Below are 14,196 nucleotides of genomic sequence, written 5' to 3'. Positions count from 1 at the left end.
TTTGAGACGGAGTCTCGCTCTGTCACCCAGGCTGGAGTGCAGTGGCCAGATCTCAGCCCACTGCAAGCTCCGCCTCCCGGGTTTACGCCATTCTCCTGCCTCAGCCTCCCGGGTTTCTTTCTTATATACACATTCCTGGTCTAAAACTATTTACTTTAGTGGAAATTAGAGCCATATAAATTATAAAACCGAAGTCCATCCTGTCACTCAATGTACATTTTATATAGTTTTATGTTTGATGTGTTCACACATTTAAACTATTATTTCTATTATTTCTGGAAGTCAAATACCTGGACAACAGAGGTTTATTTATGTAAAATAAGTAAATTATATCTAAATGACTCCTGGTTACAATACAAATTTTGTTTGAGTGGAAACAGTTTAGAGTACTTCTATCGTCTTCTTTCTTTCCTTGTGTGACATTATCCTAATTTAACTCATTCATTGTTTATTTCAGAAAACAAGTTTTTTTCACAACAGATAACTTTGAGACTAGTCTCCTTCCATTTACCATCCCTACATCAATGCAGGTAGTTATTTTACGGAACGATCTGAAGGATGCTAGTATAAGTAATACTCGGGGAAAATACAGATCAGAAATATCAGAGTGGTCTGTTCTTGTCAGTTTAGAGGTTTATTTTACAATGTTCCTCTTAAAGACGTTAAGGGCGATTTCTAAGCCTAAAGAGGGCTGGTTGCCGGGCACGGTGGCTCACGCCTGTAATCCCAGCACTTTGGGAGGCCGAGGCAGGTGGATCACCTGAGGTCGGGAGTTCAAGACCAGCCTGATCAACATGGAGAAACCCTGTCTCTACTAAAAATACAAAATTAGCCAGATGGGGGCACATGCCTGTAATCCCAGCTACTCGGGAGGCTGAGGCAGGAGAATCACTTGAACCTGGGAGGCGGAGGTTGCAGGCGGTGAGCCGAGGTCGTGCCGTTGCACTCCAGCCTGGGCAAAAACAGTGAAACTCTGTCTAAAAAAAAAAAAAAAGAAAAAAAAAAGAAGGGCTGGTTTTATTCTGCCTCTACTACCAAAATGGACTTTTTATTCCTGAAAAAGAAAAAAGAGTAGATGTAGATGGTCTTCCTTACATTAGTTATATTATAAATAGATAGGTGGGATGGTATCTTACTTTACAGGCAGTAATTTCAAGACCTCCCTTGGTCAGGTACAGTGGCTCATGCCCGTAATCCCAGCACTTTGAGAGGCTGAGGGGGGCAGATCATGAGGTCAAGAGATTGAGACCATCCTGGCCAGCATGGTGAAACCCTGTCTCTACTAAAAATACAAAAATTAGCTGGGCATGGTGGCACGGGCCTGTAGTCCCAGCTACTTGGGAGGCAGAGGCAGGAGAATTGCTCAAACCCATGAGGTGGAGGTTGTAGTGGCCCGAGATTGAGACACTGCATTCCAGCCTGAGCAGCAGAGGGAGACTCTGTCTTAAAAAATAACAATAATAAAATAAATAAATAAAAAATAGATAGGTAGGATGGTATCTTACTTTACATGCAGTAATTTCAAGACTTCCCTCAGTCAGACCCAGTGGCTCATGCCTGTAATCCCCATACATTGATTGGCCAAGACAGGAGGATCATTTGAGTCCAGGAGTTCAAGACCAGCCTGGGCAACATAAGGAGACCCGTGTCTCTACGGAAACAAAATAAGAGCCCCCCAAATTGTCCTAAATCAAAGCAGGAAAACCACACCCTTAGTGAATATTTGAGAAATTATACCATCGACACCTATGCTAAATAAAGTTTTGGGCTGGACGTGGTGGTTCAAGCCTGTAACCCCAGCACTTTGGGAGGCTGAGGTGGGCAGATTGCTTGAGCCCAGGAGTTCAAGATCAGCCAGGGCAACATGACGAAACTCCAAATCTGTAAGAAATTTTAAAAAATTAGCCGGGTGTGCTGGTGTGGTGGTGCATGCCTGCTGTTCCTGCAACTCAGGAGGTTGAGTTGGGAAGATTGCTTGAGCCGGGAGCTGGAGGTTGCAGTGAGCTATGATTGTGTCACTGCACTCCAGCTTGAGTGGCAGAACGAGACTCTGTCTCAAAATAAATAAATAAAAATAAAGTTTTGTCAATTATCGATATACCAATGTTTCTCCTAAAAGCAACACTTAACAGTTAACGCTAGTCATTCATCATTTATACTTTAGGCTTTGTCCTCCAAGAAGGTTTTGTTTTGTTTGTTTGTTTGTTTGATTTTGTGGTTTTTGTTTTTTGAGAGAGAGTCTCCCTCTATCACCCAAGCTGGAGTGCAGTGGCGCGATCTCAGCTCATCGCAACCTCTGTCTCCTGGATTCAAGCAATTCTCCTGCCTCAGCCTCCCGAGTAGCTGGAATTACCCCAAAAATTAGCCACCACGGCCGGCTAATTTTTGTATTTTTTAGTAGAGACGGAGTTTCACTGTGTTGGCCAGGCTGGTCTCAAACTCCTGACCTCAGGTGATCCGCCTTGTTCTCCCAGGGTGCTCGGATTACAGGCATGAACCACCACACCCAGCTTCAGGGAAGGTTTTTATAAAGGAAGAGGAGATGGAATGAATTGAGGTATCTGAGGGCACCCAAGACCAGCTTCAACTTGGTTCTAGCTGGCCCCAAGATACACAGTTCCCAGTATCTAAGAACCAACCAACTATTGCTGGCATAAGTGGTGTTTTTGTTCTGTTTTGTTTGTTTTGTTTTGTTTGAGATGGAGTCTCGCTCTGTCGCCCAGGCTGGAGTGCAGTGGCTCAATCTCAGCTTACTGCAACCTCCACCTCCCGGGTTCACGCCATTCTCCTGCCTCAGCCTCCTGAGCAGCTGGGACTACAGGCGCCGCCACCACGCCCGGCTAACTTTTTGTATTTTTAGTAGAGACGGGGTTTCACCATGTCAGCCAGGATGGAAAATGGTGTGTTTTTTTTGTGTTGTTTTTGTTTTGTTTTGTTTTGTTTTTGCTTTTTGAGACCGAGTCTCTGTCACCCAGGCCGGAGTGCAGTGGTGCGATCTCGGCTCACTGCCACCTCTGCCTCCTAGGTTCAAGCGATTCTCATGCCTCAGCCTCCCGAGTAGCTGATTACAGACATGCATCACCACACCTGGCTAATTTTTTTTGTATTTTTAGTAGAGACAGGGTTTTGTTATGTTGGCTGGCTGGTATTGAACTCAACCTTGAGTGATCCGCCTGCCTTGCCTTCCCAAAGTGTTGAGATTACAGGCGTGAGCTACCACGCCCGGCCGTAAATTTTTTTTTCTTTTCTTTTCTTTTTCTTTTTGTTTTCAAGACGGAGTTTTGCTCTTGTTGCCCAAGCTGTAGTGCAATGGCGTGATCTCGGCTCACTGCAACCTCTGCCTCCTGGGATCAAGCGATTCTCCTGCCTCAGCCTCCCGAGTAGCTGGGACTACAGGCACCTGCCACTATACTCAGCTAATTTTTGTATTTTTAGTAAAGACAGGGTTTCACTATGTTGGCCAGGCTGGTCTTGAAATCCTGACCTCTGCTGATTCACCTGCTTTGGCCTCCCAAAATGCTGGGATTATAGGGGTGAGCCACCGCACCTGGCCTCCTTCTTTCTTCCTTCCGTCCCTCCCTCCCTGTCTCCCTCTCTCTCTCCCTCCCTCCCTTCCTTCCTTTCTTTCCTTCTTTCTTTTTTTTTTTTGAGACGGAGTCTCGCTCTGTCGCCCAGGCTGGAGTGCAGTGGCCGGATCTCAGCTCACTGCAAGCTCCGCCTCCCGGGTTCACGCCATTCTCCCGCCTCAGCCTCCTGAGTAGCTGGGACTACAGACGCCCGCCACCTTGCCTGGCTAGTTTTTTGTATTTTTTTAGTAGAGACGGGGTTTCACCGTGTTAGCCAGGATAGTCTCGATCTCCTGACCTCGTGATCCGCCCGTCTCGGCCTCCCAAAATGCTGGGATTACAGGCTTGAGCCACCGCGCCCGGCCTCTTTCCTTCTTTCTTTCTTTCTTTCTCGGAGTTTTGCTCTTGTCACCAGGCTGGAGTGAGCCGATCTCGGCTCACTGCAACCTCTGCCTCCTGGGATCAAGCGATTCTCCTGCCTCAGCCTCTCGAGTAGCTAGGATTACAGGCACCTGATGCCACACCTGGCTAATTTTTGTATTTTTAGTAGAGACGGGGTTTTACTCTGTTGGCTAGGCTGGTCTCAAACTCCTTACCTCAGGTGATCTACCCGCCTTGGCCTCCCAAAGTGCTGGGATTACACGCGAGAGCCACCGCACCTGTCCATAAATTTTTTTTTTTTCAATGCATGTCTAGAAGTCTGGATTTCTGAATCAGTGTTTGAAAAGCTGGTCTCATTGATATCATCCATATGATAACTTTCAGGTCGGCGTTCCAGAAGTGACATCAGCACATTTTGCTGGTTCATTGTTGCTGTTAGTAGTGAGTCATAAAGTCTATACTTATGATTATGAAAGTAATTCTTGGAACTTGTCTTTAGGTATGTACATTTTGTATTTTTAAATTTTGTTTGAGTGTAGTCAACGTGAGACAAGAGGGTATTAGTGTCGGAAGTATAAGTGATGCTCCTACTTGGATGTCAGCCTCAGGACGTCACTTTGTCCTTTCCAATCAAAATGAAAATTGGCCTGGGGCCCCCCATCCATAGCCTGGGAACCTAGTGTTCCCATCGTGCATTGTAGTCATAAGCCACAAAAGGTGCTTGGACTGATTGAAACAAACAAGAGGTATTGGCCAGGTGCGGTAGCTCACGCCTGTGATCCCAGTAATTTGGGAGTCTGTGGCAGGCGGATCATTGAGGTCAGGAGTTCAAGACTATCCTGGCCAGCATGGCGAAACCCGGTCTCTACTAAAAATACAAAAATTAGCTGGGCATGGTGGTGTGTGCCTGTCATCCCAGCTTCCTCTGGAGGCCGAGGCAGGAGGATCCCTTGAGCCAAGGAGGTGGAGGTTGCAGTGAGCTGAGATTGGGCCACTGCACTCCAGCCTAGGTGACAGAATGAGACTCTGTCTAAAAAAAAAAAAATTCAAGAGACATCAGCGGGTCTTGGTGATGGATTGGTGTGAGAGGATCAGGGACAGCTGAGGATGACCAGTAGATGTCTGGTAACCAAGCTGGGTGATGAACATTGTCCCTCCCACACACTTCTCACGAGGGGCAGGGGACGGTAGAGAAGGTGAGCTTTGTGAAGAGGGAGAAACACCAGGACCCTGATGCAGGAGGAAAGAAGATGTGAAAAGTGAAGACGAGGCAAATATTAGCTTTAGAAAAGAAGAGGATCGCTTGAGCCCAGGAGTTCAAGTCCACCCTAGGCAACAGAGCAGAATGCCATCTTTACAAAAAAAACTTCTTTTTCTTTTTTTTTTTGGAGATGGAGCCTCACTTGGTCCCCCGGGCTGGAGTACAGTGGCCCAATCTCGGCTCACTGAAACCTCCGCCTCCTGGGTTCAAGTGATTCTCCTGCCTCAGCTTCCTGAGTAGCTGAAGTCACAGGCACCCACCACCATGCCTGGCTAATTTTTTGTTTGTTTGTTTTGAGACAGAGTTTCACTGTTGTTGCCAAGGCTAGAGTGCGATCGATCGATCTCGGCTCATCGCAACCTCCGCCTCCCGGGTTCAAGCGATTCTCCTGCCTCACCCCCTCTCCCGAGTAGCTGGGATTACAGGCATGTGCCATCACGCCCGGCTACTTTTTTTTTTTTTTTTTTTTTGACGGAGTCTCGCTCTGTCCCTAGGCTGGAGTGCAGTGGCACAATCCCAGTTCACTGCAACCTCCACCTCCCGGGTTCAAGCTATCCTCCTGCCTCAGCCTCCCTAGTAGCTGGGACTATAGGCGCACGCCACCACGCCAGCTAATTTTTGTATGTTTTTAGTAGAGATGGGGTTCCACCATGTTGGCCAGGATGATCTTGATCTGCTGACCTCATGATCCCCTCCCCTCGCCTTGGCCTCCCAAAGTGCCGGGATAATTGGCGTGAGCCACCGTGCCTGGCTAATTTGTTTGGTTTTGTTTTTTTTTGCGATGAAGTCTCGCTGTGTAGCCCAGACTGGATGGAGTGCAGTGGCATGATCTCAGCTCACTGCAAATTCTGCCTCCTGGGTTCACGCCATTCTCCTGCCTCAGCCTCCTGAGCAGCTGTGACTACAGGCGCCCGCCACCACGCCCAGCTAATTTTTTGTATTTTTAGTAGAGACAGAGTTTCACTGTGTTAGCCAGGATGGTCTCGATCTCCTGACCTCGTGATCTGCCTGCCTCGGCCTCCCAAAGTGCTGGGATTACAGGTGTGAGCCACCGCACCTGGCCTAATTTTGTGCTTTTAATAGAGACGGGGTTTCTCCATGTTGGCCAGGCTGGTCTTGAACTCCCGACCTCAGGAGATCCACCTACCTCTGCCTCCCAAAGTGCTAGGATTACAGGTGTGAACCACTGAGTCCAGCCAACTGGGGACAGTTCTGTCTCCCAGAGGACACTTGGCAATGTCTGGAGACATTTTTGGCGTCAAGACTAGAGGAAGATGCTACTGGCATTGAGTGGGTAGATATATAGATGCTAAAAAGCGGCCGCGCGCGGTGGCTCAAGCCTGTAATCCCAGCACTTTGGGAGGCCGAGACGGGCGGATCACAAGGTCAGGAGATCGAGACCATCCTGGCTAACACGGTGAAACCCCGTCTCTACTAAAAAATACAAAAAAACTAGCTGGGTGAGGTGGCGGGCGCCTGTAGTCCCAGCTACTTGGGAGGCTGAGGCAGGAGAATGGCGTGAACCCGGGAGGCGGAGCTTTGCAGTGAGCTGAGATCCAGCCACTGCACTCCAGCCTGGGCGACAGAGCGAGACTCCGTCTCAAAAAAAAAAAAGATGCTAAAAAGCATCCTACAATGCATATGAAACTCCTCGCAAGCGAGAACCATCTGTTCCCAAATTGCAGTAGTGTTGAGGTTGAGAAACCCTGTTCTAAACTTTTCTCCAGGCTGGACGCGGTGTCTTATGCCTGTAATCCCAGCACTTTGGGAGGCTAAGGTGGGTGGATCACTCGAGGTCAGGAGTTTGAGACCAGCCTGGCCAACATGGCGAAACTCCGTCTCTACTAAAAATGCAAAGATTAGCCAGGTGTGGTGGTGGGCACCTGTAATTCCAGCTCGGGAGGCTGAGGCAGGAGAATTGTTTGAACCTGGGAGGTGGAGGTGACAGTTAGCCACCACTGCCCTCCAGCCTGGACGACAGAGGGAGACTCTGTCTCAAATAAGTAAATAAATAAACTTTTCTCCAAACTTCAGGGAACTCATAAACATTTCAAAATTATATTTTCTTTTCAGGTATAAAACACCCAGTTACACATGTTTCTGGTGATAATTGTTGTTATACTGGAAGTTTGTTTTGTGTGGTAAGTATAAGTGTATAATTGTTCATATTTTTTGCTCCCCTCTGAACACAAATAATCATGAGTAGAAATAAAGGCTGGACGTGGTGGCTCACACCTGTAATCCCAGCACTTTGGGAGGCCGGGGCAAGAGGATTGCTGAAGCCCAGGAGTTTGAGACCAGCCTGGGCAACATAGTGAAACCCCATCTCTACAAAAAATAAAATAATTAGCCTGGTGTGGTGACATGTACCTGCAGTCCCATGGCAGGAGGGTTGCTTGAGCCCAGGAGATCGAGGCTGCAGTGAGCCATGATTACGCTACTGCACTCCAGCCTGGGCGATAAGTGAGACTGTCAAAAAAAAAAAAAAAAAAAAAGAAAGAAAGAAAAAGAAAAAGGAATAAGGACAGTGTAAGGCTTGAGACTGGGTCTCAAGAACTTGGTCAGTGTCATTTCCTGCGGGCTCAGAGCACGGCTGGGAGATGGAAAAGGTTTTGGGGATGTTTTCGGATCCACCGGCTGACACACTGTAAATACATCCATCTATAGTTGATCTTTGAACAATGTAGAGGTCAGAGGTACCACCCTCCACCCCACACCATTGAAAATCCAGAGGTAACTTTCGACTTCCCCAAAACTTAATTACTGGCCAGGTGCGGTGGCTCATGCCTGTAATCCCAGCACTTTGGGAGGCTGAGGCGGGCAGATCACAAGGTCAGTAGTTTGAGACCAGCCTGGCCAACATAGTGAAACCCTGTCTCTACTAAAAATACAAAAAAATTAGCCAGGCGTGGTGGCAGGCACCTGTAATCCCAGCTCACAAATTCGAGGCTAGCATGGGCAACACGGTGAGACCTTGTCTCTATTCAAAATACAAAAAAAAAAAAAAAGAGAGAAAAAGAAAAAAATAGCTAGGTATGGTGGTGTGCACCTATAGTCCCAGTTACTCGGGTAGCTGAGATGGGAGGATGGCTTGAGCCCAGGAGGCACGTGTTATAGTGAGCTGAGATCATGCCACTGCACTCAGCTGGGGCAATAGAGCCAGAACTTGTCTCAAAACAAAAATAAACCAAAAAACAAACTTCATTACTAATAGCCTACTGTTGCCTAGAAGCCTTACTAATAACATAAACAGTCTATGACTGACACCCAGGCTGGAGTGCAGTGGTGCAGTCTCAGCTCATTGCAACCTCTGCCTCCCAGGTTTCAGTGATTCTCCTGGCTCAGCCTCCTGAGTAGCTGGGACTACAGGTACACACCACCTTCCCCGGCTAATTTTTAGTAGAGATGGGGTTTCACCATGTTGGCCAGGCTGGTCTCAAACTTCTGGCCTCAAGTGATCCACCTGCCTCAGCGTCCAAAAGTGCTGGGATTACAAGCGTGAGCCACCATGCCTGGCCCTACTTTTTCTTTTTGTTTTTTGAGACAAGGTCTTGCTCTGTCCCCAGGCTGGAGTGCAGTGTTGCAATTATAGCTCACTGCAGTCTCAAACTCCTGGGCTCAAGGTATTCTCCCACCTCAGTCTCCCAAGTAGCCGGAGTTACAGGCAAACACCACTAGACCTGGCTAATTTTTTTTTTTTTTTTGAAACAGAGTTTCCCTCTTGTTGCCCAGGCTGGAGTGCAATGGCACGATCTTGGCTTACCGTAACCTCCACCTCCTGGGTTCAAGCGATTCTCCTGCCTCAGCCTCCCGAGTAGCTGGGGTTACAGGCATGCACCACCATGCCCGGCTAATTTTGTATGTTTAGTAGAGACACGGTTTCTCTATGTTGGTCAGTCTGGTCTCGAACTCTCGACTTCCCGGTCCACCTTGGGCTCCCAAAGTGCTGGGATTACAGACGTGAGCTACAATGCCCGGCCTAACTTTGTTTTTTTGTTTTTTGGTTTTTTTACAAGAGATGGGGTTGGCCAGGCACGGTGGCTCACGCCTGTAATCCTAGCACTTTGGGAGGACAAGATGGGCGGATCACAAGGTCAGGAGAGCAAGACCACAGTGAAACCCCATCTCTATTAAAAATACAAAAAATTAGCCTGGTGTGGTGGCAGGCACCTGTAATGCCATCTACTCAGGAGGCTGAGGCAGGAGAATGGCGTGAACCCAGGAGGCAGAGTTTGCAGTGAGCTGAGATCACACCACTGTACTCCAGCCTGGGTGACAGAGCGAGACTCCGTCTCAAAAAAAAAAAACAAAGAGATGGGATTGCATTATGTTGGTCAGGCTGGTCTTGAACTCCTGGCATCAAGTTATCCACCCGCCTCAGTGATGGGATTACAGGTGTGAGTCACCACGCCCGGCCTAACTTTGGTATTTCTTAGGAGAGATGGGGTTTCATTATATTGGCCAAGCTGGTCTGGAACTCCTGGCCTCAAGTGATCCGCCTGCCTCGGCCTCCCAAAGTGCCGGGATTACAGGCGTGAGCCACTGCGCCTACTGTGTATCCACTTTTTGCCTCTCAGAAACAGCCCCAACAAATAGTCACGTCCATACATCCAGGTTTTTGTGCGGATGTGAGTTTTCATTTCTCTGGGATAAATGTTCAGGAACGTTACTTGTTGGCATCTTTCTTTCATTCATTCATTCTTTTTTTTTTTTTAATAGGATGTCAGCAATTTGGTTTTTGCATATTTCCGTGGAGATCAGATATCCCAGACTTATATATATTATTCGAATACTGGGGGATTCAGTTTTCGAAAGTATCACTATGATGGACAGGTATGTTAAATTTGGTAAGAATGTGAAAATAGGCCGGGCGCGGTGGCTCACGCCTGTAATCCCAGCACTTTGGGAGGCCGAGGCGGGCGGATCACAAGGTCAGGAGATCGAGATCATCCTGGCTAACATGGTGAAACCCTGTCTCTACTAAAAATACAAAAAATTGAGCCAGGAGAGTGGCGTGAACCTGGGAGGCGGAGTTTGCAGTGAGCCGACATCGTGCCACTGCACTCCAGCCTGGGCGATAGAGCGAGACTCCGTCTCAAAAAAAAAAAAAAACTTGACAGAAGATGAAAAAAAAAAAATATTTACCTGGTGATGTTGTAAATGCTGTCAATGGGTGCATGAGGGTTTTTTCCTCTTTTAAGAGTCCAGCTGGGCCAGGGGTGGTGGCTCATGCCTGTAATCCCAGCACTTTGGAAGGCTGAGGCGGGAGAATAGCTTGAGCCCAGGAGTCTGAGACCAGCCTGGGCAACATGGCAAGACCCCATCTCTACCAAATAAAAAAATAAAAAATATTAAAAAATTAGGCCGGGCGCGGTGGCTCACGTCTATAATCCCGAGGCGGGCGGATCATGAGGTCAGGGGATCGAGACCATCCTGGCTAACACAGTGAAACCCCATCTTTACTAAAAATACATAAAAAATTAGCCGGGTGAGGTGGCGGGCGCCTGTAGTCCCAGCTACTCGGGAGGCTGAGGCAGGAGAATGGCATGAACCCAGGAGGCGGAGCTTGCAGTGAGCCGAGATCGTGCCACTGCAGTCCAGCCTGGGCAACAGAGCGACTCTGTCTCAAAAAAAAAAAAAAAAAAATTAGCCAGGTGTGGTGGCATGTTTTAGTCCTAGCTACTTGGAAGGCTGACGTGGGAGGGTCACTGGAGTCTGGGAGATTGAGGCTGCAGTGTCTATGATCACACCACTGCTCTCCAGCTTGGTTTAGGGAAAACTCCAGGTCAATGGAGTCAGCTCAGGAGCCTAGGAAGTTAGAAAGGAGACAAAAAGTTTTAGGTCAGGCAAAATCATGGCACCATTTATGCCGTTTACATAGTGCTTATAAAAAGCTAGTGACAGGCCAGGTGTGGTGCCTCACACATGTAATCCGAGCACTTTGGGAGGCCGAGGTGGATGGACCATGTGAAGTTGGGAGTTCAAGACCCGCCTGACCAACATGGAGAAACCCCTCCTACTAAAAATACAAAAATACTAAAAATACAAAATTGGCCAGGTGTGACGGCACATGCCTATAATCCCCGCTACTCGGGAGGCTGAGGCAGGAGAATTGCTTGAACCCGGGAGGCAGAGGCTGCAGCGAGCTGAGATTGCACCATTGCACTCCAGCCTGAGCAACAAGAGCAAAACACTACCTCAAAAAAATAAAATATAAAATGAAATGAAATGAAATCTAGCCGGGCTTGGTGGCAAGCACCTGTAATCCCAGCTACTCAGGAGGCTGAGGCAGGAGAATTGCTTGAACCTGGGAGGCAGAGGTTGCAGTGAGCCGAGATCGTGCCACTGCATTCCAGCCTGGGCAACAGAGCGAGACTCCGTCTCAAAAAAAAAAAAAAAAAACCAACAACAAAAAAACCACCCCAAAAACCAAACCAAACAAAACAAAACTCTAGTGCCTAGCTGGGTAGGGGCGCGGTGGCTCACACCTATAATCCCAGCACTTTGGGAGGCTGAAGGGGGTGGATCGCTTGAGTCCAGGAGTTAAATACCAGCCTGGGCAACATAGTGAAACCTTGTCTCTACCAAAAATACAAAAATTAGCCGGGCAAGGTGGTGCATGCCTGTAGTCCCAGTTACTTGGGAGGTTGAGGCAGGAGGATTGTTTGAGCCTGGGATGTGGAGGTTGCAGTGACCCGAGACAGCGCCATTGCACTCCAGCCTGGATGACAGAGTGAGACCTGTCTTTAAAAAAAAAAAAAGGGCCGGGCGCGGTGGCTCAAGCCTGTAATCCCAGCACTTTGGGAGGTTGAGACGGGCGGATCACGAGGGCAGGAGATCGAGACCATCCTGGCTAACCCGGTGAAACCCCGTCTCTACTAAACAATACAAAAAACTAGCCGGGCGAGGTGGCGGGCGCCTGTAGTCCCAGCTACTAGGGAGGCTGAGGCAGGAGAATGGCGTGAACCCGGGAGGCGGAGCTTGCAGTGAGCTAAGATCCGGCCACTGCACTCCAGCCCGGGGGACAGAGCAAGACTCCGTCTCAAAAAAAAAAAAAAAAAAAAAAAAAGCTAGTGCCCTAGTAAAGGCAACATATTAATTTATGACACATCCACATGCCCACGTGAAGACTCGTGCCGTCAACTTCCTCACTATGCTCACTTTACAGATGAGAAAACTGTAGTGGGTTGAACCAGTGTCCCCAAAATTTATGTCAACCTGGAACTTCAGAATTTAAATGTCTTTGGCATTTTTGCTGCTGTAACAAAATATCTGAGACCGAGTAATTTATAAAGAACAGAAGTGGCCGGGAGCGGTGGCTCAAGCCTGTAATCCCAGCACTTTGGGAGGCCAAGACGGGCGGATCACGAGGTCAGGAGATCAAGACCATCCTGGCTAACACGGTGAAACCCCCGTCTGTGCTAAAAATACAAAAAACTAGCCGGGCGAGGTGGCGGCGCCTGTAGTCCCAACTACTCGGGAGGCTGAGGCAGGAGAATGGCGTGAACCCGGGAGGCAGAGCTTGCAGTGAGCTGAGATTCGGCCGCTGCACTCCAGCCTGGGTGACAGAGCAAGACTCCGTCTCAAAAAAAAAAAAAAAAAAAGAACAGAAGTTTATTTGTCATGGTTGTGGAGGTTGGGAAGTCCAAGATCAAGGTGCCAGCAGGGTTGCTGTCTGGTGAGAGCTGCACTCTGCTCCCAAGATGGCGCCTATGCTGGGGGGTCCTCTGGAGGGGCAAAAGCCACATCCTCACACAGCAGAAGGCAGAAGAACCAACCAACTGTGCTCCCTTCAACCCAGAGCTCTTTTATAAGGATGCTCATCCCAAAGACCACGCCTGTTTATAATACATTGGGGATTTCAGCATGAATTTTGGAGGGGACACCGTCATTCCAACCATCGCAGTGAACTGGCTTGGAGGTAGGGTCTTCGCAGATGTAATCAGTTAAGCTAGGATGCGGTCACATTGAAATCAGGTGGCCTTCAAATCAAATGACCGCTGTCCGGGCGAGGTGGCTCAGCCTGTAATCCCAGCACTTTGGGAGGCTGAGGGGGGCGGATCACTTGAGGTCAGGAGTTCAAGACCAGCCTGGCCAACATGGTGAAACCCCGTCTCTACTGAAAATGCAAAAATTAGCTGGCCGTGGCGGCGCATGCCTGTAATCCCAGCTACTCTGGAGGCTAAGGCAGGAGAATCACTTGAACTTAGGAGGTAAAGGTTGCAGTGAGCCCCGGATCATGTCACTGCTCTCCAGCCTGGGTGACAGAGTGAAACTCTGTCTCAAGAAAAAAAAAAAAGAACAAACAACACAAAAAAGAACACCTAGCATCACTAAAATCCCCAATTATTACTAAAATAGCCTTTGTGTGTGTGTTTACGTGTGTGTGTGTGCCTGCATGTATGTTTGTGTGTACCTGTGTGTGTGCCTGCATGTATGCTTGTACGTGTGGTGGTGAAGTTGTTTTTATCATGGACATTTCAAGAGGAGAGGTTACCTCAGAGAATAGTTGAGCTCAGCATTGCTACAGCCAGGACAAGAGTCAACCCCTATTGCTATCAATTGTATATATTGATGGCTGGATACAGTGACTCACACCTGTAATCCCAGCACTTTGGGAGGCTGAGGAAGGAGGATCACTTGAGCTCAGGAGTTCAAGACCAGCCTGGGGAACAGTGAGACCCTCCCCCATCTCTACAAAAAATTGAAAAAGAAATTAGCTGGGCATGGTGGCAGGCACCTGCGATCCCAGCTACTCAGGGGGCTGGAGGATTGCTTGAGCCTGGGACACTGAGGCTACAGTGGGGTATGATCATGCCACTGCACTCTAGCCTGGGGGACAGAGAGAGACCCTGTTGCAAAAAAAAAAAAATAAAGAAAAAGAAAAGAAAAGAAATTGGCTGGAGTGATGGAGCAAGACCTAGAGTCGCTTCCAGGGCCAGATGGATCTCATAATTCCTTTTTTTTTTTTTTTTTTTTTTTTTTTTT

The 14,196-nt window shown here is 48.3% G+C and overlaps 1 protein-coding gene across 1 annotated transcript in view; it reads left to right on the top strand.

Annotated features, from left to right (window-relative positions):
- Positions 1-14,196, top strand: part of CATSPERD (cation channel sperm associated auxiliary subunit delta) — a 70,367-nt gene that overhangs the window by 8,913 nt on the left and 47,258 nt on the right. Inside the window, 4 exon segments of the mRNA XM_026455615.2 lie at positions 458-530; positions 4,332-4,446; positions 7,282-7,349; positions 9,928-10,041. Of these exon segments, the coding sequence (XP_026311400.1) occupies positions 458-530; positions 4,332-4,446; positions 7,282-7,349; positions 9,928-10,041 (370 nt within the window).

This window comes from Piliocolobus tephrosceles, chromosome 21 (assembly GCF_002776525.5).
Source record: "Piliocolobus tephrosceles isolate RC106 chromosome 21, ASM277652v3, whole genome shotgun sequence".
Taxonomy (NCBI): Eukaryota; Metazoa; Chordata; class Mammalia; order Primates; family Cercopithecidae; genus Piliocolobus; species Piliocolobus tephrosceles.
The sequence above is the reverse complement of the archived record's forward strand: the minus strand, read 5'-3'. Positions and strand labels throughout refer to the sequence as shown.